Source organism: Marmota flaviventris, chromosome 1, assembly GCF_047511675.1.
Source record: "Marmota flaviventris isolate mMarFla1 chromosome 1, mMarFla1.hap1, whole genome shotgun sequence".
In the NCBI taxonomy this organism is placed as follows: domain Eukaryota; kingdom Metazoa; phylum Chordata; class Mammalia; order Rodentia; family Sciuridae; genus Marmota; species Marmota flaviventris.
Window position 1 is genome coordinate 14,972,084 of NC_092498.1, and position 24,117 is coordinate 14,996,200.

The following is a 24,117-nucleotide window of genomic DNA, read 5'->3' on the forward strand; positions in this document are numbered from 1 at the left end:
TTTGTTAGTTACACAGTATAAACCTTAAGGTTAATAAACTGGTAGGATTGTTACATGTCTAATTGAGTAGTTTGTTGTCCTAGATGTTTTTAAAGGATTTTACTCTGTAGCACTGAAGTATATGGTATACAATTTGAAATAATTGTTGCCTAAGAATAATTCTTGGAGGAAGTAAACAATACAATGTTGTTATCTCAGGACAAAAAGAACTAACAATTTTAGTTTAGAATTTAAGTATATAATCCTAAAATGAAATAATTTTAATTTATGTGAAATATTGAGTTACTACTTAGAGGCAGAAAAATGTACTACTACATGTGATGCACTCTATTTTCTACTTTCGCTGTGTGATTTCATCTTTTAAAAAACTTGTCAAACTCACTAAATTGATTATATAGTCCATAATGGATTATGACCTGCACTTTGAATAATGATGCTTTAGAGAGTAGCTTGCTTATTATGTGGCCCTTGGGGTGCTTCTCATTCTTGAAGAACATAAGATTAGGCATTGGCTATCTTCTGGGCAGAGGTCCAGCTCTGAATACTCAGAGGGAAAATGCCCAAGATTCAATAATCTATTTTGTCTTGATTTAAAGCTCACCTTCTCCCAGCCCTCATTACTTTTGATTTCTTTCCCTCTGCTATTAAACCTCTTTTGCTTGCTACCCAGGGTTTCCTGATTCTTTCAGAGTTCCCCAGAAATCTTTATTATAGATACCATTTAGACAACATAATACTCATTTAATATGATAATTTTAGACTTTACCCTCTGGGAATTGAGGATGTTATTTGAGGGTAAGTCTCAGAAAACAGCTTGGCACTTTAACCTATATTCTTTGTGTTCCTCAGGCACAGGTAATCCAAACATAGAAGTTTTTCATCTTTCCCTGTGATACTACTAAAATGTTCCTTTTATTGTCCTCTCAGCCAGCCTTTATAGTGGCTGATTTTATGTTTTAAGCATGTTGGTTCAATAGGACAATTGTATCCTTCTGTTAAATCTCCTAAAGTCAGCACATTTAAAGAAATGATAGTAACTGCTTATTATATACCAGGGTATGACAGTGGGTAAGTACTTGATCTATGTTCCCCTTCGATATTTATAACAATTTGATAAGAGATATAGGAAAAATTAGTAAGTAGCTCTCATATATACCTGTTTGATAGAGCTAGAGTATGAACCCTTAGCTGTCAAATACCAAAGCCAGTGTACTTCATTGATTACTCTGCAAAAATGAAATTAAAAAAGTGCATTATCATTGTTCACTTATCAAATGGGCAGCTTTTTTTTTTCTTTCTTTTTGTTTTTAAATGATGATCCTCATTGTTAACGGTAAGCTTTGAGCCATACTGTACTGGTAGGAATGCAAGTTTCTAATACTTTTCTGGAGGCAGTTTTGTAGTATGTAGCAAGCATCTCAAAAATTATGATCTTCCTTCCAGCAATTCTAGAAATAAACCCTAAGAAATTAATTAGGGGAACAGATTAATATGTCTGAATACTAACCATAATTTTGTTTGAAGAAAGATTCAGGGTGAACTAAGTGCTTAAGAACAACAAATAATTATAACACGATACATTCATGTCTTAAAATTCTAGACTGCCTTTAGATTGCTTTTGAATATTTAATAAGGAGAAAATGCTCATGACTTAAGAGAGGTAAGCAGGATAAACATTGTCATCCCACTTGAAAATAAATGGAACTACATATCAGTGTTTAGTAGGGGGAAAAAAACCTGGAATGAAATGCCTTTGAATTTTAGGAGTGGTTTTAAGTGAGGTAGAAAATAACATACAAAGGATCCCTCCATGGAATATTCTAGGAAGATTCCTCTGTGATTCTAAATTTTTCTTGTGAGATTTTTTTAAAAATGGAATTTACTCTCTTCCATATTGGAGATCTGGTTGCAATAAGTTATTTTGGAATTTTGTTTCAGACTCTATTTCCACTCCTATTATTTGATGTGATCCTCTTTATCCAAATGAAGATCAAGTATTATTGTCTTATTATGATCTTGGTAAGGTGAAAGGTAAAATACCTTGGTATCATAGAGTTGTTTTTTTTCCCCTTACATTTTGTTATGAAAATGTTCAAACACAGAAAAAGCTGAAGTAATTTTACAACATCTCCCTATAAATCTTCACCAGCTGGGTTCTACTATTAACATTTACATCACTTGCTTTACCACTTATCTCTTTATGCAACCATCCCACTTTGTATTCATCTTTTTTCTTTTTGATGAATTTCTGAATAAGTTGCAAACATCAGTACATTTGCCAGAATCATGGGGGTTTTATACATAAGAGTGACTTTCAAGCTTAAAAAAAAAAAGATTTTAAACTGAAATTTTACATTGATAACACACAAAAGAGTTGTAAGTGACACCATTGTGGTGGAAAGAGGAATGAGGTCCAGAGCTTCTCCCTTGGCTTTTTTCTACTTCCCTCTTTGTGAAGAGATCCTCACAGGTTGAAAATCAGCACTCTAACCTATCCCTTTTCACTATCATGAGAAATCTGGATCCATAGATGTTAAGTAACTTGCCCAAGGTTGCAAGAGGAATAGAAAAGAATCAAATACTAGTCTCCTGATTTTAATTGTTATGCCTACTCAAGATTGAGTCAGAGCTGTAGAATCATAGGCTCTTAGCATTGGAACTAATCATAAAGTTGTTTATTTTGTCATACCAACTGTCTCGCTTTAATTACCACTCAGTTTTTCATGTCAGGGTAAATGTGCTTATTTGGGAGTAAATCTTAAAAGAAAAAGAAATCATACTGTTAAAAGATATTTCTGATGTGGGATAAAAGACCCTATTCTGAGAAGATAATTTAGATGATCTGGATAATTATGTTATGAACTAATATTCCAGTGAAAATCATAATTTAAAATTATTTGGAAATATTCTGGTATGGGTAAATGTAGATATTGTAAAAGGTTTCATTTGCTGATTTGAATTCTTTGGTTTAATTTTTAAATTATTTTGAAATAAAAAAGTAAGTTTTAAAATCTACGCTTAATTGTCTATAAGGGCAACATTAGATTAAGTAAAATTTACTTCTGTGTCCTGGAAATGCATTTAAAATTTGAGAGTTTATAGTACTTAGTTATTATTTCTGATTAATGTAGACTACAATAATGAGAAAGTATATAGTATTACCAGTTACCAAAAGTATGTTCTTTTTTTAACTTTCTAAAACTTTAGTGAAAAAGAGGAGAAACTGGCACAGGCATGACTATACAGAAGTTGATGATGGTTCCAAACCAGTGCAAGCTGGAACTAGGACTTTTGTTAAGGAATTACGATCTCGAGTCTTCCCAAGGTATGGAAAACTTGCTCTGATTAAACAAAATGTAAGAATGTTGGCTGATAAAGTGACATTATGTAAAGTGTTTTCTTTCTTTTTTTTTTTTTTTTAATATTTTTTAGTTGTCAATGGATCTTTTATTTTATTTGTTTATTTCTATGTGGTGGTGTGGATCAAACCATGGTCTCACGCGTACCAGGCAAGTGCTGTACCACTGAGCTACAACTGCAGCCCTAATGTAGTGTTTTCTTTCTTTCTTTCTTTTTTGGTATTGGGGATTGAACTCAGGGGCATTCAACCACTGAGCCACTGAGCCACATCTCCAGCCCTGTTTTGTATTTTTTAAATTTAGAGACAGGCTCACTGAGTTGTTTAGCACCTCACTTTTGCTGAGGCTGGCTTTGAACTCAGGATCCTCCTGCCTCAGCCTCCTGAGCTGCTGGAATAGTATTTACAAAAGTGTGTTCTTTTTTTAATTTTCTAAAACTTTAGTGAAAAAGAAGGTGTGCGCCACTGCGGCTGGCTAAAGTAGTATTTTTAAACTTTGGACTACTTAATATGTTATTGTTCTCAACGGGCTTTTCATTTTATTTCTTAATGAAATAGGATAGAAAATATTTGTACATTTAATGTAATGGGAGTAAGTAAGCATAGTTTCATGAAACTTTTGTTATATGTATCTACATAGTGCAGCACCATGTAAAAATACAGTTCTTAATTGTGGGTCACAGTTCAAAAACTTTGAAATATAGTGATTGAAGCACTTGTTTCCAGTATTTGTTTCTACCAGGTATGCAGCTGCTGCTTCTCTTTTTCTTTGACCTAACCTTCACTCCTTTCCAACTCTTTTTTCCCCTTGTCTTGTTTTCAATATCTGTCTCTGCCCTAGGATCTCCAAAAGAATGCACAATTATTGCTTAGCTTCTGATGGCAGCAGGACTGAGCTTTTTGATTTTTAAAAATAATGGAATGTATTTGAGTTGTCTGTGAAAGAGAGTCAAAAGCATTATAAAGCATTTAATCATGCTAATTTAGATCATTTCCTCCTCACTGCCTGACATCTATTTAAAGTGATAATGCTTAATGGGCTTTTATACAAGATCATATCCAGGCTTGTTAAAGAGGGGAAGCACAATTTAAATTTAAATCACAGTATCACATGCAGTCTATAATGGAATTGATTCAGATTATGAAATGAAAAAAGAAAACTGCTATTTTTCTTCAATCTTTAGGATTCCTATCTGTCCCTCTGCCTCATAATCCTTAAACAGAAACATATACTAGTAAGTATTCATGTTGGCTTTATCAGATCTGTTGAGAGACAGAAACAGAAAGAAAACATATGAAACATAATGTTTCCACATGATTTTTGTTATACATACAGTTTAGTGCCAGTGTGTGAGTGTGCATTTTTCAGGCATAAGAGCCATCCACGCCTCTACTTTTTTCACATAGATTTGTGACCCCCTAAAAAGTAGTATTTAAAACATTGGCCTAATAATTTGCATGGTTTTTCTGCAAAAAATGAACACAAATTAGAACAGGTTAGAGATTGCACAAATGTCCAAATTGTAATTATCAATAATTAAAGGTTTTGGTTTCATTTTATTTAATTCCATGAATTTTTGCATTATTTAAAACCATGTTAATACCTCAATATTGTAAAAGCAATCTATGCTAAGCCTCAGGCTAGCATCATTCTGAATGGAGAAAAATCGAAGGCATTCCCTCTAAAATCTGGAACAAGACAGGGATGCCCTCTCTCACCACTTCTGTTCAACATAGTTCTCGAAACACTGGCCAGAGCAATTAGACAGACGAAAGAAATTAAAGGCATCAAAATAGGAAAAGAAGAACTTAAATTATCACTATTTGCAGATGATATGATTCTATACCTAGCAGACCCAAAAGGCTCTACAAAGAAACTATTAGAGCTAATAAATGAATTCAGCAAAGTGGCAGGATATAAAATCAACACGCATAAATCAAAGGCATTCCTGTATATCAGTGACAAATCCTCTGAAATGGAAATGAGGACAACCACTCCATTCACAATATCTTCAAAAAAAATAAAATACTTGGGAATCAACCTAACAAAAGAGGTGAAAGACTTATACAATGAAAACTACAGAACCCTAAAGAGAGAAATAGAAGAAGATCTTAGAAGATGGAAAAATATACCCTGTTCATGGATAGGCAGAACTAACATCATCAAAATGGCGATATTACCAAAAGTTCTCTATAGGTTTAATGCAATGCCAATCAAAATCCCAACGGCATTTCTTGTAGAAATAGAGAAAGCAATCATGAAATTCATATGGAAAAATAAAAGACCCAGAATAGCAAAAACAATGCTAAGCAGGAAATGTGAATCAGGCGGTATAGCGATACCAGACTTCAAACTATATTACAGAGCAATAGTAACAAAAACAGCATGGTACTGGTACCAAAACAGGCGGGTGGACCAATGGTACAGAATAGAGGACACAGAAACCAATCCACAAAACTACAACTATCTTATATTTGATAAAGGGTCTAAAAGCATGCAATGGAGGAAGGATAGCATCTTCAACAAATGGTGCTGGGAAAACTGGAAATCCATATGCAACAAAATGAAACTGAATCCCTTTCTCTCGCCATGCACAAAAGTTAATTCAAAATGGATCAAGGAGCTTGATATCAAATCAGAGACACGCCGTCTGATAGAAGAAAAAGTTGGCTACGATCTACATACGGTGGGGTCGGGCTCCAAATTCCTCAATAGGACACCCATAGCACAAAAGTTAATAACTAGAATCAACAAATGGGACTTACTCAAACTAAAAAGTTTTTTCTCAGCAAAAGATACAATAAGAGAGGTAAATAGAGAGCCTACATCCTGGGAACAAATCTTTACTCCTCACACTTCAGATAGAGCCCTAATATCCAGAGTATACAAAGAACTCAAAAAATTAGACAATAAGAGAACAAACAACCCAATCAACAAATGGGCCAAGGACCTGAACAGACACTTCTCAGAGGAGGACATACAATCAATCAACAAGTACATGAAAAAATGCTCACCATCTCTAGCAGTCAGAGAAATGCAAATCAAAACCACCCTAAGATACCATCTCACTCCAGTTAGATTGGCAGCCATTATGAAGTCAAACAACAACAAGTGCTGGCGAGGATGTGGGGAAAAGGGTACACTTGTACATTGCTGGTGGGACTGCAAATTGGTGCAGCCAATTTGGAAAGCAGTATGGAGATTTCTTGGAAAGCTGGGAATGGAGCCACCATTTGACCCAGCTATTCCCCTTCTCGGTCTATTCCCTAAAGACCTAAAAAGAGCATGCTACAGGGACACTGCTACATCGATGTTCATAGCAGCACAATTCACAATAGCTAGACTGTGGAACCAACCTAGATGCCCTTCAATGGATGAATGGATAAAAAAAATGTGGCATTTATACACAATGGAGTATTACTCTGCATTAAAAAATGACAAAATCATAGAATTTACAGGGAAATGGATGGCATTAGAGCAGATTATGCTAAGTGAAGCTAGCCAATCCCTAAAAAACAAATGCCAAATGTCTTCTTTGATATAAGGAGAGTAACTAAGAACAGAGTAGGGTCGAAGAGCATGAGAAGAAGATTAACATTAAACAGGGATGAGAGGTGGGAGGGGAAGGGAGAGAGAAGGGAAAAAGCATGGAAACGGAAGGAGACCCTCAGAGTTATACAAAAGTACATACAAGAGGAAGTGAGGGGAAGGGGAAAAATAATACAAGGGGGACAAACGAATGTCAGTAGAGGGGGCAGAGAGAGAAGAGGGGAGGGGAGGGGAGGGGAGGGGGGATAGTAGAGGATAGGAAAGACAGCAGAATACAACAGACACTAGTATGGCAATATGTAAATCAATGGATGTGTAACTGATGTGATTCTGCAATCTGTATATGGGGTAAAAATGGGAGCTCATAACCCACTTGAATCAAATTGTGAAATATGATATATCAAGAACTATGTAATGTTTTGAACAGCCAACAATAAAAAATTAAAAAAAAAAAAAATAAAACCATGTTAATAGAGTAACAATAATTACTAAATCAAACATTTGATATAGTTAACACAGAAGTATATAAAACTAAGTGAATAGGCTTTCTATCCCCTCCCTATTTTACTATGTAGTATCTTTAAAGATATTTTTCTATATAAACAATAACATTTAAAACATTATGTGTAAACATATATTGATGCATATAATTTTTTTAAAATTTATTTTTTAGTTGTAGTTGGACTCAATTCCTTTATTTTATTTATGTGGTGCTGAGGATTGAACCCAGGGCCTTGAACGTGCTAGGCGAGTGCTCTACTGCTGAGCCACAACACCAGCCCCCAGATAATTTTTTTAAAATTAAGTTATGCATAGTGTTGTATAACTTGACTTTTTTGCTCTATTTCATAGATATTCTTCCATATGTATACACAGATTTATTACACTCCTTAACTGCAGTAGTGTATACATACCATAATTTGTTTAACATCCCCATGTGATATATATTTAAATTTGTCTCCAGTTGTTTTCCTCTTGCAAATAATGTATCTGTATTTTAGTACTGGTATATATATATTTTCTTGATCAATAGGGGAAGTAAACCACTAAACATTTGAGATCAAGGAACATAGATGATTTAAAATTCTCTCTTAGTTTGGCATTTAAGGAATTATTTAATCCTCAGAGGGTGGGGGAAGGAGGGATAATTATGGATGCTTTTTGGGGAAACTAAAAGATGGGGACAGAACTCAAGATCAGTAGGTGAGTCAGATGAAGAAAACCTAAATTCCTAAATGTGAGACTAGGAAATGGCTGTCTCGGTTTTCAAACTGCTCTTTCCTTATTAAGAGGGTGGGAAGATCAGAGCCCAGTAATTCAGAGAACCAGCTCCTATCCACCTGAGTTACAGATAAATACTTAAGCTCTGATTGGATAAATGGAAATTGTTGTGTTTTAACCTGTAAGGCAAGTTTTACAATTATTTTTGTATGGCAGCTGCATACTGGATTTCTTTGGAATTATGATTGGGTAGATCATCAGAGAGGGCCGCCTGAGTTCAACAAGTTTTAGTGAATTAAGTGACTTCTAGTATTAAAATTTGTTTAATACTGGTTGTAACATATCATTTAAATTGGTAACTCTTATTGAGGGCATTTGGGGAACTTGTCTCAATGTCATATATACATATAATTAATTGTTCTATGTCCCTTTGAAGTGTCTGACAAATATTTGTGTAGATAAAATCTAATCTGTTTTTACTAACACTATTTTTTTTAAATTAAAAATTATACCCTTTATTGCTCTTTTTATTTTCTGCACAGCTTGTATTGTGTGACTTTTGATCTTTAATTTCTCCTAAACTCAGTCCTTCATTACACCTAATTTTAAATATCCTACTATTTTATTATGTATTCTAGTACAATTTACCTGAACATTTACATATTGAAATACATATTTTACTATAAGCTAGTTTTTTTTCTTTTTATAGTTAGAGCACCTTATGTTTTTCTAATTCTTTTGTATTGAATTAAATAGATTATATTATCTATGAATTTTCCTTTAGACAAAAGGGGTTTTATAAAACATTTGTTATTAAGAGAATTAGGTATGATAGGTTGAGAACCACTAATGCAGATAATTATGCAATTTATAAAATAATCCATTACCATAGTATTGTTTTAAAACTGAAATTAACAATAAAAACTACATTTTATTCTTATGTTTTTCTTAGTGCCGATGATATCATTGTAAAGATGCATGGCAACCAGCTGACACAAAGATACCTGGAAAAACATGGATTTGATGTCCCTATTATGGTCTCTAAATTAGATGATCTAGGACTCAGGCTCCCACCACCTGCTTTTTCTGTGATGGATGTGGAACGTTATGTAGGTACGAACTTGGTTCCTTTAAGTACTTGGCAAAACATGGTGAAAGTAAAAATGGAAGTGTCTTAACAGTATTAAAATTGAATGAAGAAATGTCAGTTTACTTCATTTTCCTGGGTCAGGAAAAGTAAAACTAAGTGTTAACCTTTGTTGAAAACTGCTTTTCTCAGCTGATCTGAAATAATGGTCAGAAAAAGAGGGAAAGGTTTTACCTATTCTTATTTACTCAGCTTCATCCTGCTGTTCTGTGATACTTGCTTAGGGAAAACTGTGACTGAGGGGCTGCTGAAGATGCCAAGAATACATGGAGAAACTGGATTGGGACTGAGCCTCTGTAGAATGCAGATGCAGAATTCCTAGAGCTCGTGTGACAACTAGTTTTTTGGAACTTGCTTAGTGACTTGTTGCCTGGAGGAAAGGCTGTAAAAAGAGATTATATTTAGACCTGATTGTATATTTAATAACTTGGTGAATACTGCCATTTAATAACATCTGAATTTAATTTGTGATTTTTGATGCTCAGAAAGTAAAAAGAAACAAGGGCCAAAGCTCTTTACTGATTGCTGTATTATTGACATTTTCAGTCATTTCATTTATTCTCCTCATGTTATCTGTAGATAAGGCTGACTGTATGTATGTGCCATTCCTTGTTAGGAGTAGAAAGATATTATTTGAGGATTACATCTCAGATCTACTTTGACTTAAAATTATATGTCCACTAAAATACATTATCTCTTCAGCTTGGAATGTAGAAGAACTTGTCCCTTTATTGAACTATTGGTTAACAATTCTCATGGATGATTGTTTTATTAAGGAAATCCATTTAATGTCATAACTTCACATTCAGCTAAATTTGAATTTGATAAATTAGCGGATGAGGCTGACATTTAACTTAAACCTGTTTGCGTAGATAGCACTGTGATATAATGACTAATGTAATGTAAGTATAGGATAAAACTGCTTGGACTGCTAACTTTTCAGTACTGCAAAGCACCTTGGTTGAAATACTAGTAATGTAACTATATTACATCCTGAAGACTAATCTATGAGGCAGTGTTATTAACCTGTGTGAAATTAGACTGAGAAAATGGCATTTATTAGTTTTCTGTTCAGATTGGTTAAATATTGCCATATTTTGAATTCCACCTATTCATTAGTCCATTATATAACTGATTATACTTTCTAGGGTGGTAATGCAAGCTATCATGTCATGGTTTTATAGGAAAATTGTGAATTAATCGTAACTCAGAACTTGGGCATTCAGACAGGCACTGAATGAACTGATTTTTCCTTCCTAACCACCAATTTTTTTCTTGAGAGTTAAGAGAAAACACTACCAGGAGAGCAGATATTTCCTGTTCAAACCTCCAGGTGTGGTTTTATACATACCTATAAATAAAACTCCCCAGGTTTATACATACCTATAAATCCCTGCAGCTCAGGAGGCTGAGACAGGAGATTCACAGGTTTTAAGCCAGCCTCAGCAATTTAGGCTGTAAGCAACCTAGTGAAACTGTCTCAAAATAAAAAATAAAAGGGCTGGGGATGTGGCTTAGTGGTAAAGCGCCCTTGGGTTCAGTCCCTGCTACCAACAAACAGATAAACAAAACCCAGAAATTGTTCTAGTCAACTTGCTCACTAATTTCCCAACGATTGATTGGGTTTTCAAATTGATAGAATTTTAGGTGTTACAGAAGTTAAAAATAAAAGCCAATTCTTTGATTTTATGCATGAGGAAATTGAAACTCAGAAAGTATTAGACAATTTTCACATCCCAATACAATGTATTTTTTTGCCTTTATGAGTTACAAGCAATCATTGATACATAGAAAGTTTTGTAAGCCCTGTAAGTTTTTACACTCAGTATTCATTTTGCAGCACTTTGTTATTGTTTTATAATACATTATCTCTTCTTTTCAAAATGTCCATTTGGACTTAAAAAGTAAGAATATAAGAAGTATCCTTTGCCTAAGATATATAGTTTTATGGTTGGCTTAATTATCATACCAAACAAATGCAGTCTTTAAACTATTTTTGTTTAGGGCATCTATTGATGTAACTCTTAAGCCCAATAATAAGATTCTAATTTTTCTCTGCAGGTGGTGACAAAGTGATAGATGTCATTGATGTGGCAAGGCAAGCAGACAGCAAAATGACACTTCACAATTATGTTAAATACTTCATGAATCCTAACAGACCAAAAGTGTTAAATGTGATCAGCCTTGAATTTTCAGATACAAAGTGAGTAATTTTGGGCATTTTGATATGGCATTCTGAGTGTTAGCTAAATGTAGTTTAATAATATATTTATTTTAGTAAGAAACATGATTGTGACTTGTAAATTTGTCCACTAGTAGTAATATTACATCTTTTGCTTTGGCACCCTCAGAGAATATTTGGACATAATGTGTTTTAAACTTTTAATTAAGTGTTTTTAACCTTGAATTCCAGTTAATTACTTGGTTTGGGTTAACATGGGAGCAGTGGTTTTTAAGAAGTTTTAATTTGTTTTATGTGGGGGTATGTGTATGTACTTTTAAAAATTATTATTTTTAAAGGATGTCTGAATTGGTGGAGGTCCCTGATATAGCCAGAAAACTTTCCTGGGTTGAAAATTATTGGCCAGATGATTCAGTCTTTCCCAAGCCATTTGTTCAGAAATACTGTTTAATGGGAGTTCAAGACAGCTATACAGATTTCCACATTGACTTCGGTGGAACTTCAGTCTGGTACCATGTCCTCTGGGTAAGACTAGGATTTTTTTTTTTTGTCCTTTTATTGACAAAAACACTTAGTAATATTTTTCTGGTGGCACATTCAGTTACTATAAATAACATTTGTACAGTGGAATATTTTTCTACTTTTTAAGTGGAATCTATCTATTTGTTGTTAAAAGATGTGATTTTTTTTTTAATCCCAAGTAGTCAAGTTTTTTATATATATTTAGGTTCCTTTTTTTTATTTAAGATGTCGATGAACCTTTATTTTGTTCATTTATTTATATGCGGTGCTGAGAATTGAACCCAATGCCTCACACATGCTAGGTAAGCGCTCTGCCACTGAGCCACAACCCCAGCCCACTAGATTCCTTTTGTACCTCCACTTTTAAGTTGGTTTCTGTTAACCTTCTGCCCTCTCTCCCACTTATCAATTATTCATTAATCCCTGAACAGATATCTAAGGAGCAAAATTATAGTTATGATTGCTTCTGACTTTAAGGTGGGGGTAGGAAAGCTGGTTGGATAAGTCACATATGCCTATAAAAATGCTAATTCTACATAGTTTATATTCACTTTGCTCTATTTAGAACTGCACTGCTTAATATAGTATTTACTAGCCACATGTGACTAAATTTAGTTAAATATTAGTTAAAAAATTAATTAAATAATTAAAAATTCAGCTCATTTTTATACTTGCCACATTTTAGGTGCTCAGTAGCCACATGTGGCTAGGGACTACTGTACTGGATAGCATAGATATAAAAATGTTCCATTGGTACAGGAAGGTCTATTGGAGAGCGCTGATCTAGAACCAGATTTTTCATCTCCATCAAATGCCTCTGTATTGGCAGTGCTTTGGTCTGTATTTGATGCTGTGTTCTTAAGCTCCTATTCCTTTTCTCCTTGAGGACACAGAATTCAGTAAGGGAAATTTATTTCCAGTTCTTTAAAAATATTCATTATGTTATAGATCTTAGGAGAAAGGACAGAATTTGAAAGGTGATTGTGCTGTGACCTGGACCCTATTAACATTTCTACACCTTAAAAATGGGAGGTCATGGACCAGGGATGTAGCTCAGTGGTAGAGTTTTTGCCTAGCATACCTGAGGCCCTGAGTTTGATCCCTGGCATGACAATAAAAGTGCAGGGGTGCGGTGGGCATCAGTGGGTGTTGAGAACAGATGAGCCCCCATCATCAGCTGATCCTATGGTGTTGGCAAAGACAAGCCTGGGAAACATTCCTTGCCAGAGGCAAGGATGTTATCAGCCTAGCTCTGATGCTAACATTTATCAGACATCCCAGGACAATAGGTATCCTGGGTACAGCAGGATAATGGCAGAATGTTCTTAGCACTGCAGCAATAGTATAGCTGTTGCAAAATGTTTCTAGCTCTGGAACTTTTTAAGGCACAAAGAAGCCTCTGACAGCTTACCACCCTTGAACAATTTACAGTGCCCCTATAGTTTAACTTTCTGATTATGAGATCTATATAATAAACTTTTAGAACTATTCTGGGTCACTGCTACTCCATCAGAATGCAGTTTTCCCACCTGGCCCCCAGCTTTTTTAGTGAAATTATCTTTGTGTCTTCTTTGTCTCTGTGTTTTTTTCTTCATCTCCCATTGTCCCTACTTGAGAATCCTTCATTGACGCTGTGGGTTGCAGCAAGTGGGATTTTTTTTGGTTTATTACCTTCTTTTCTTCAATTTGATTATTGACTCCTGATTAGTTTGGGGGTAGGGGGAGCTTTAGCTCCAGTGAAAATGCTTATTAAGGGAATTAACTATTGATCAGGTGTGTGACATAGATATTTTGGACCTAAACAATCTGATAATTATCTAATTTAACTCAGATCATTGTATTGGGAAATTGTATCAGTTAGGCCATCCTAAAATGATTTGTTTTTTCCAAAATTATATGTTACTTCCTTTTAGGGTGAGAAGATTTTTTATTTGATAAAGCCAACAAATGAAAATTTGGCACTCTATGAATCTTGGAGTTCATCTGTGACTCAGAGTGAAGTATTCTTTGGAGATAAAGTGGATAAATGCTATAAATGTGTGGTAAAGCAGGGGCATACCTTATTTGTTCCTACAGGTAAGGTTTTAATCCCACCCCCTACTATTAATAGTTGATACAAGCTACATCTTGTAATTAGGACCTATGACTTTTCCATATTTGCCTAAGAAATAATTCTGATCTTGGGCTTTTTACTTCTTTGTGTTTTAGCGGGCTTGTTAGGGTTCCTTTTGGCATCATTTCATTTGCCTTCACTTTTAGTATCATTGAAATAAAAATCACATGGTATATCACTTTCATCCTTTTAAAGTATATAATTCAGTGGATTTTAGTTGATTAATAAGGCTGCATAACTATCAACACTATCTAATTCTAGAACATTTTCATTATGTCAGAAAGAAACCACATACCCTTTAGCAGTCTTCCCATTTCCCCCTTCCCTGAGAGGAAAGACAACTATTAATGTACTTTCTGTCTCTCTTGATTTGCTATTCTGGACACTTTATGAATGTGGCATTTTGTGTCCATCTTCTTTGCTTTACCATAATATTTTCTAGGCTTATCCATGCTATACCACATATAAGTACTTTATCTTTTTTTTCCCCCCTTTCCATGTCTCCCCATTCACAACACCAACCAGACACAGGTCCTGGGCTGAGTTGTACATGGGGTAGGCTTACTCTGCCTCCTCTTTGTATATACAAACCCAGCCTGTGGTAAGCATCAGGAGGCCATAAGTACTTTATCTTTTTGTGGCCCAACAATATTCCACTGTAGGGTATACCATATTTTATTTATCCATTCATCAGTTGATGGACATTTGGGTTGCTTCCACTTTGGGCTATTCTGAATAGTGTTGCCTTAAACATTTGTGTGCAAGTTTTTATGTGGCGGTATGTTCATTTCTCTTAGGTGTATACCTAGCAGTGGAATTGTTGCACTGGTGGTTTCCCTGTTTAACTTTTTGAGGAACAGCCTAGCTATCCTCCAAATAACTGTGCTTTATAAAACAAACAAACAAAAAACTGAGAAAGTATAGGTATCAGCGTGTCAATCTGAGATGTGAATGAATGGCAGTGTATAAACTCGCCAGACCAATGGTTTTGACGACAGTGTTCCTTTGGTTGGGTGACCTCAATGGCTATAAACTTCACAGGGTTCTGTTACCATAGGGCTGCTTTTTACCTTATCTCTGGTATGTATAATCATAAATGTGTGCTTAAATAAGTGAATGAATCAATGACCAAAACCACCATGATTTGCCTGGTTAAGTATCAGTATTTCATTATGAATTACTAAGCTCTTCCTTGCTTCTTTTTATAGTAAATATTTTGTTGTACCCCCTTCAAAATCTTAAATTGAAATTTATAGATAATATAACTTACATGAATCATTGTTTTAAAAGTTGACTTAATAACCTAACTAGAATATAAGGAAGAAATGAAAAGGTAATTTATAATGAAATGTTATTTTGATATTTGTGTGCACAGCAGCAATAGAGGACAGAATGAATTGGTTAACTGTGTAAGTCAGCAAACCAGTATAGATACTTGCTAATGGCAACTCAAATTCTGTTAGTGGCATGAGTAGAAGTTAGTAGTTTTCAAATTTTATGGAATAACAGGATCACCTGGAGGGCTTGTCCACCAGATTGCTGGCCTCCTTCCCCAAAATTCTGATTTAGTCGATTTGGGGTGGGCCTGAGAATTTGTTTCTAACAAGTACTCAACTGATGCTGGTGTCTGGTCTGGGGACCACATTTGGAGAAACACTGCTATAGGCAATGTGATGTTTCTTTCCAGAGTAGTTGGCAACTGATACATTTCTATACAAACTAAACTATAGTTTCCTTCAATTTACAGAGTAGTTATATTCCTGGAAATTGTGCCCAAACCACTCAGAAATACATTGTTTAGATGTATAATGAAGTTCTATTTTCTATGCTCAGGTTGTGAATGAACAGGCTTTGTACCTATATGAAGGCCCAGTGGAGTTTATATTTCTTTTTTTATTCTCCTGTTTTTTTTTGTTGGTGCATTATAATTATACATAATAGTGGGCTTTGTCGTTACATATTTATACTGAAATTTATACTTCTGTACTGAAAGACTGTTAAGTATTTTAGCATTTCTTTCAGAAGTTAGGCTATCATCTCTTGAAATGATTCTCACTTTGAAAACATTTTAATGAGAAAATGAAACATTTTGATTGCCAACATTTATATTTATAGGACCATGTCTCTCCATAATTAAATGTGTGTGGGGGTAGGGCTGCAGTTATAGCTCAGTGGTAGAGCACTTGCCTAGAAAGTGTGAGGCCCTGGGTTTGATCCTTGGCACCACCTAAAAATAAATAAATAAAATAAAGGTATTGTGTCTGTCTCCAACTAAAAAAATATTTAAAAAAATAATAATTAAATGTGGGTGATCTGCCTTTTCTTTCTTACAGAGTCTGGTCTTATTGGGTTCCTCGATCCTCCTCTGTTTGTTTCCTTCAGGACATTCAGTTCAGTGTGACACCAGAGAAGCAGAATGTTCAGCCAGCCCCCATGTTTTTTAATGACAAATGTGCTTTCCTAATTTTAAAGCACATTTGACTTGTCTCTGTAAAATCTTTGATCTTAGACAAATGCTAAGGATTATATTTTTAAACTAAAACAGTTATCACCAAAACCCTTCACTTTATTCCTCAAACTCAGCATAGAATTCTGGCATATTATAGGCATTTAATATTTAATTGAATGCCTCAATCATTAATTTCTTTAGCACTGGAGTATGAAGGAAAGAGATGTTGATATTTGAGTTACTTATTTCTCAGGTAGATAGCATACCTATTTTGTTTTGCATGTTTTGAGGTAGTTGGGATCAAACCTAGAGCCTCACACATGCTAGGCAAACACACTACCACTGAACTACATCCTAGGACCCTTTTGAAATGTTGAGACTATGTTTTGTTAAGTTGCCCAGATTGAACTTAAACTTGTGATCCACTTGCTTCCTGATTAACTAGAGTTACAAGTCTGTGCCGTGGCAACCAGCTTGTTTGATTTTAAAATATTGAAAAGCATTAATTTATACGTTTGTAACCATTTCAGGGTGGATTCATGCTGTGCTCACTTCTCAGGACTGTATGGCTTTTGGGGGGAACTTTCTGCACAACCTTAACATTGGCATGCAGCTCAGGTTTGTGTCATTAATTTTGAAAGGATCTTTCATCGTTCCTTAAACAGGACATTTTTGTTTGCTTGTTTAAGAAAAATTGTGATATATTTTATTTGAGAGTCCATGGTGATAGACCTTGAGAAATCATTAGGAATAGAAATTTTTAACAAAACTATTATTTTAAAATTTTGTCAGGAGGATTCCTTGATACATTTCAAATCTAAAACAAAAATAATAACTTAATATCCCTCCAAATTAAAAAAAATTATAAATATTTGTATGTTCTTATTTGGCTATTTTTGCCCTAAGGTAAATGAATTAAGTTAGCCAGACTTACATGTAACTATTGATGCTGGAACAAACCAATTCTTAAGTTGATATTGCTGTCAGAACACCTGTTTTAGTTTTGCTTTGGATAAAGGATTAACAGCTATTGCCCTTCTGTATGAGAAGGACTAGACTATCTGCTATTCCCCATTTAGTCTAATGAGGGTAGAATGTTATGGTGTAACATTGCTTATGGTACAAATAATTCGTGATTGATAAAATGCATAAGGACTGGGAGAACTAGAAATTCTTGGTGTGAGGTTGTAGTTGTGGGCTTCACTGAATGTGGGAACTTGTAACTTTGCATGTGCACAGGGAACCCTGAATGCTCTGCACCTGTGGAGTTATTACAGAAGATAGTAGCTCTAAGAGGTCATGAGGCTTTAACCCAGAGTATGTCCCACACCTGTCAAATTTGGATTTGATCTCTTTGTACCTGAGCTGTCATTGGAGGAAATATGGCTTATATAGGGACAGCTGCATGGACTCCTACAGAAGACTCACAGTTATCATGGAAAACTGTGGTTCTTGTCTTTATACCTTAATCTAGTGCCAAATGTGGTCCCAATCTTGAATGCTTGGGTGGGTGCTGCAGTGTTGTCCAACACATGAAGCTAATTTTAAACGTACTATTTAATTCATAATGGTGGAACCCTCGTAAAGTATCTTTTATTAAAACTAGGATACAGATCTCAATGACCTTTCATGAAAGCCCAGTATAATTCTTAAGTACACCATCAAGTTTATGAAGGTCAGAACCTGGATAAGATCACAATTCAGTGTTGTTCAAATGTTACATTAAGTAATATACTATACTTGATTGGTATGTCTTATGTAACATGCCCTGCTTATTTTATTTTTAACTGGCTACCTTTAATTAACTATTTTGAAATACTAATATTAATACTAAATATTTCTTCAAATCTTATTTATTTAGGTGTTATGAGATGGAGAAAAGACTAAAAACACCAGATCTTTTCAAATTCCCTTTCTTTGAAGCCATATGTTGGTTTGTAGCCAAAAATTTGCTGGAAACCCTGAAAGGTAATTAATGATTTGTACACTTTGTTGTATAATATGATGTATAATGTTTGTAAATTCCCTCAAAGTTACCTGACAGATGCTTTTCTAGGGTCTGGATGTCACATCTGTTTGTTTGTTAAAACATAATGTCCCCCCTGCCAGGAACCTTAATAGCAAGTAGTTTCTAGTCCATAGCCTACTAACCCATGTTCTTAGAAATCAGGTATGTGAAGACCTGTTTAGAGTCACATGAGTAATATTGGAAAACATTCATTTCATCCAGTGATCTAGAGGCCTACACACATTCTCAAGCATGTTTAAGTGCCTTGCTTTAAAAATTTAGATGGTTACCTAATATGTGTTCCCAGACATTTGCTTTAAAAATATAAAGTGGATAATTTTCATGTCCTGAGGAAATCAGGTAATGCCTGAACCATCACCATTGCAACCATAATTCTGGCTAGTATAATTCACCTGTTAGCATACAAATGAGCTGATTGTTGGTTTGTAATCTGTAGTTGAAGAAAAATATTTTTTGAAATTTCCTTATGTAGCTTTGAATTTTTTTTGAAGGTAGATTTTAGATTTTCATGCTTTTATATTTGACTTAATCTTTGAGCAGCCAAGTTAAGATTGTATATTACTTCTATCCATTTTTTACTTTTCATATACTTGTGCCAGTGAGAATAGTGTTTGTCTAGTTTTGAGTTGCCTAACTTTTCTAATTTTGCAAATGGTGCAAATATTATAATTAACTTTCAGGAGAATAGATATAGAGAAAACAGTAAGATTTATCCAGAAATTTGTTTCTTTTCCATTTAGAAGACACGTAAGAAGAAAAGATAAGACGAAAAGAGATACCCAGGAAAAGCATGTACAGAAGTAAAATGATAAAATTCATGTATGATTTTTCCTCTTCAAAATAAGCCCCCTTTTTTTTTTGATTGAAAGGATAAAACAATGTCACCATACAGGACAGTCTTGAGGGAGATGTGATAGTGCTGTAGGGGTGTTTGATGGAGGTAGGGTCACTTGAATGAGAAGGACTAGGTCCTTCTTTATAAATCTAGCCCCTGCTTTAGAAATGAATCTTTATCCTAAATCCCAGAATCAGTGTTGTTTTCATGTATTGTTCTTGGCTGCAGGAATGTATCAGTGGGCCGTAGAGTTGTCATCTCCAGAATGTCCAGTTTCCAGTAAAAAATTGGACAGTGAACTTCAGTCTCTTATACAAGTGCATGCCTAGAAAACCAGAAGCATGTTTATAAAAACATTTATAAATGGTCTTATTTTCTAGAAATAAAATTCAACTACTGAACTCTCTAGTTAAGAGATTGGCAATTCACTTGGTCCAGAGTATTTTTTCCCATCTTTTCTATTTTGACCCAGGACCCCAATTCCTGTCTTATGGTTATTTACGAGAAACGCCCCCACACATATACTTCCCTCCCACTGCCCCACCACCACTGGGGTCTTCCCTAGCCCCCAATGTGTAGGAGAGGCTCATCAGTTTCCCTTTTAGAATAAATTTAGAGTTTATCTGAGAGACAAAAGGTTGACTCCTTAAGGTGCAACAGCAATTTGCTCTGTCTTAGAAATAATAATTTAGTATCGTCTTAGGCCATCAAAAATTCAGAAATGAGGTCCAGTCAGAAGGATGGCCCTGTACATTAAGGACTTTAAAAAAGGATTCTGTAAATAAGAGTATTTGTAAGTTGCTTTAAAATTTTTTATCAGCCAGATCAGTAAGCCAGGATACTTAGCAATATAATTGTTTTAATCTAGTCCTACTAAGGCTAGAGCCAAATGACCATTCTAGCTGTTGCCATCATCCTAGGCATTTTTCCTGGAAACAGAAACAGAAATGGTAGTCTTTTTATCTCATGTTATGTTCTGCTCACTGAGTTTTCTACTTTTCCATTGTGGCCTGTTTGCCAATTATTAGACTGTTACAAAGCTTCTGCAGTGTGATGGGTTAAATGAATGAGGAGTATATGAAACTCATACATTGTGTGTTTCATGTTAATGATAATAAAAGAATGAACCAGTTTGAATTTATTTAAGTAAGTTAGCCACTGGGCAGAATTAAAATATTTTGCTTTTGATTCAACTCACCTGAATTTTGGAGCATATCTGAAATATTTTGCATGAGTTTTAGATAATCACACTCTGGTTTACAATTCCCCAAAAGACATTTGTGTGAGCTTATATTTTTACTTTGTCTGACAAATAGTAAAATAAACCATACACAGCTCACTGTATATAGATCACACAGAGACTACATATTCTCATCCAATTTAAAGAAGGCTGTTATTCAGGTAATTTCTCTGCAAGTGAAGCAAAAGCAGCAGTACCTTAAAAATACCCCATTAACCTCCCCATACATTGTCTTTCACTTTCTGGAGATAATCACTGTCTCACCTTTTGTGATAATCTTTTTCTTCAATTTTTTCACCTGTGTTGTAAATGAAAATAGTTTGATTTTTATGTATTTGTAAATTTCATATGAATAGATTAAAACTTTTTCTATTATATGTAACCTGTCTTTTGCTAAGCTTTATTTGTGAGGTTCATTCATGTTATTGTGTGTAGCTGTAGTCTTCTTTTTTCATTACTATAGTATTATGTTGTGTGAATATACCTTAATTTGTGTGCTTCTTCTACACTTGTTGGACACTGGCAATACAGTTGTTTTAATCTAGTACTACTAAGGCTAGAGCCCAATGACCATTCTAGCTGTTGCCATTTTGTTGCCAGCCATTTTTTTTTTTTTTTCAGTTTTTGATATTTATGGAAGATGGTTCTAAGAAGTTCTTGTCAGTGTCAACTGAGTGCAAAAGTTATTCCAGAGAACAGCCCCAATTGTTGAGTCATAGATAGAATTCACGTAGTTCCCAATTCCCATTTCCTTGGCAACACTTGGTATCATTAGTTTCTAATTTTTGCAAATCCATCAGGTGTGAAATAGTATTACTTGTCTTTTTAATTTGCATATTCCTGATTATTAATATAATTGAACATTTTTTATATATTTATTGGCGTTTTAGATTTCCTCTTCAGTGAAGTACCTGTTTAGGTCTTTTGCCAATATTTTAATTTAGTTTTTTAAATACTAGTTCTTCATATGTCCTGGATCTTAGTCCTTTCAGGAATATATGTTAAAAATACCTGCAATTTTGACTTACCTTTTTATTCTCTTTGGTGTCTGTTGAAGGACAAACTTTATTAATTTTAAAGCAGTATTTTTTCCCCAGTTTTTTTGTGATTAGTGCTTTTTGTGCCTTAAGAAGTTCTTTCCTATCCTGAGGTTTTGAAGATACTCTTTGCCTACTAAAAACTTATGTAGTTTCATGTTTTACATTTAGGCCTTTAACTCATTTTAATGATTTTCTTGAAAACGATGGCAGTCATTTTCTTACAAATACCCGTTTGTTCCAGGGTCATATTTTGAACAATCCATTTTTTATCCTATTCTTGTCTCATGTGTTGATATATGTGTGGAACCTTTGATACTCACTCATTACTCACGGTCTTAGCTTTTCTTTGCTGTAACCAAAATATGCAACAAGACAACTTAGAGGAGGAAGCATTTATTCTAGCTCATGGTTTCAGAGGTTTAGTACATGATTGGCCGACTCCATTGCTCTGAGCCCAAGATCATGCAGAACATCGTGGAAGGGCATGGTAGAGGGAAGCTTTTCTGCTCTTGGCAGCCAGAAGCAGGTGAGGGATGGTGAGAAGAAGAAAGGGAGGGGAAACGGGACTCAGGAGAAGATGACCCCTGGTAACCCACCTCCTCTACCCATGACCCACCTGCCTATAGTTTACCACCTAATCAGTCCATTCAAACTAGGATGGCTGAATAGGTTGCAGCTCTCATAGTTCAATCATTTCAACTCTGAATATTCCTGCAACACAGGAGCTTTTGTGAGATACCTGATGTCCAAACCATAATAGTCACTCTTCTAATCTTGTGGGGTTGGTAGTCTGTCTCTCCACCAAGCACATTATCATATTAGCATTATATTAAGAATTGATTGATAGGTCCTCATACTTTATTCTTCAAGCCTTGGCCTCATTCTTTATTTTGCCCTGGCTTTTATTTTTCTTTTCCACATAAGTTTTTGAGTTAGTTTATTACTTATTGACACCAGTCTCCCCCACCCAAAAATCAAGCAAATAAAAGTGTTAGTATCTTAATTTGAGCATATTGAATATAGATCAATTTTGGTAAAATTCCATGTAGTTAGGTAATTGAATTTTCTCAAAAAATTGTCATGGAACATCTATTTAGTTCTTGTTTGTTATCTTGCAGGGTGTCATATATATATATATATATTTTAAAACTTACACACAGATTCCTTAAATTTATTTAAGGGTTTTTCATACTTTGGTCCCATTATATATTGTTACTTAAATAATATATGATTATAATAATAGAATTAATTATTATGATATAATTATATTATAATATAATTGTAATTACATTAATGATATACGTATGTAATTATACATACGGTTGAGCATATGAAGTTGCTATTTTTGTATTTAAAAAATGGTCAAACATTGGCAATTTCATATAGTTCAGCTTATTAACCATATGATGCTAGAATATAGAAACAATTTTCATATTGATTTTGGATCCAGCAATCTTATTAGAAACTGTTACTTCATTTATCTGAGGTTATAGTGGGTTCTTTAATGTATAATCACATAGTCTTCTGTGAATAATGAGAATTGTGTTCCTTATTTTATAATATTTATGTCATTTACTTATTTTCTTGCTTTACTGGGTTGTCTAGGATCTCCTGGGCAATTGTAACTAGGAGTAGGGAAGATGTGAGCCTTTATCTTGTTCCCAGCCTTTTATCACTGAGTCTTGGGTTTGCTGTAGCTTTTTGTTGATAGCCTTTATCAGGTTGAGGAAGTCCTTATCTACTCCAAGTTAGCTAAAAGACTAGTTTTTAAATAATCGGTAGTAGTTGCATTTTAACAAAAGCTTTTTCCTGCATGTCTTATGATTTGTCTTGTTTAATTTTTTAATTTAGTGGCTACATTTATTGATTTTTCTAATATTACTCCAAACTTGGACTTGATAATGTTTCAATTTCTATATAGTAAGTTAGAATATAGTTTATATTATAGTCTGTTTATATTCAAATAAATCTAAACTAGTAAAATATATTCTCTGAATATATAGAAAAATATATTTATTGTATATAAATGTGTGTGTGTGTATTTATTTTTTCTTTTGGCAGTGAGTGGAACAGGCTTGTATTTTATTTTCTCATCTGTCCTTAATAGATTTTGGTATGAAAATTATGCTAGGCTCAGGAAAAAAGTTGGAGTTGTTCCTTCTTTTTCTGATCTCTGGAGGAGTTTGTATATGATTGGAAAGATTCTTGAATGCCTGGTAGACCTCACTGATGAAGAAATCTGATTTATACTTATCTTTATGGGAGAATTTCTGACTGCTAATAAATATTATTTGTGAATAAAGGACTATTAAGTTTTTCTAGTTTGTTGAGTCCATTTTGATGAGCTAATTTTTAGAAGTTTGTTCATTTCTAGGTTTTCACATTTTTTATATAAAGTTATGTTATTCTCTTGACTATTTAATGCTTGTAA

General features: G+C 34.3%; 1 protein-coding gene and 1 pseudogene across 1 annotated transcript in view; one reads left to right on the plus strand and one right to left on the minus strand.

The window, feature by feature from the left end:
- Positions 1-24,117, plus strand: part of Kdm7a (lysine demethylase 7A) — a 78,430-nt gene that overhangs the window by 30,201 nt on the left and 24,112 nt on the right. The window contains exons 3-9 of the mRNA XM_071611702.1: positions 3,208-3,325; positions 9,082-9,242; positions 11,338-11,479; positions 11,797-11,983; positions 13,894-14,056; positions 17,073-17,160; positions 18,404-18,510. Of these exons, the coding sequence (XP_071467803.1) occupies positions 3,208-3,325; positions 9,082-9,242; positions 11,338-11,479; positions 11,797-11,983; positions 13,894-14,056; positions 17,073-17,160; positions 18,404-18,510 (966 nt within the window). The remainder of the gene's footprint in view (positions 1-3,207; positions 3,326-9,081; positions 9,243-11,337; positions 11,480-11,796; positions 11,984-13,893; positions 14,057-17,072; positions 17,161-18,403; positions 18,511-24,117) is intronic.
- LOC114105677 (small nucleolar RNA SNORA51) lies at positions 14,589-14,711 on the minus strand (annotated as a pseudogene).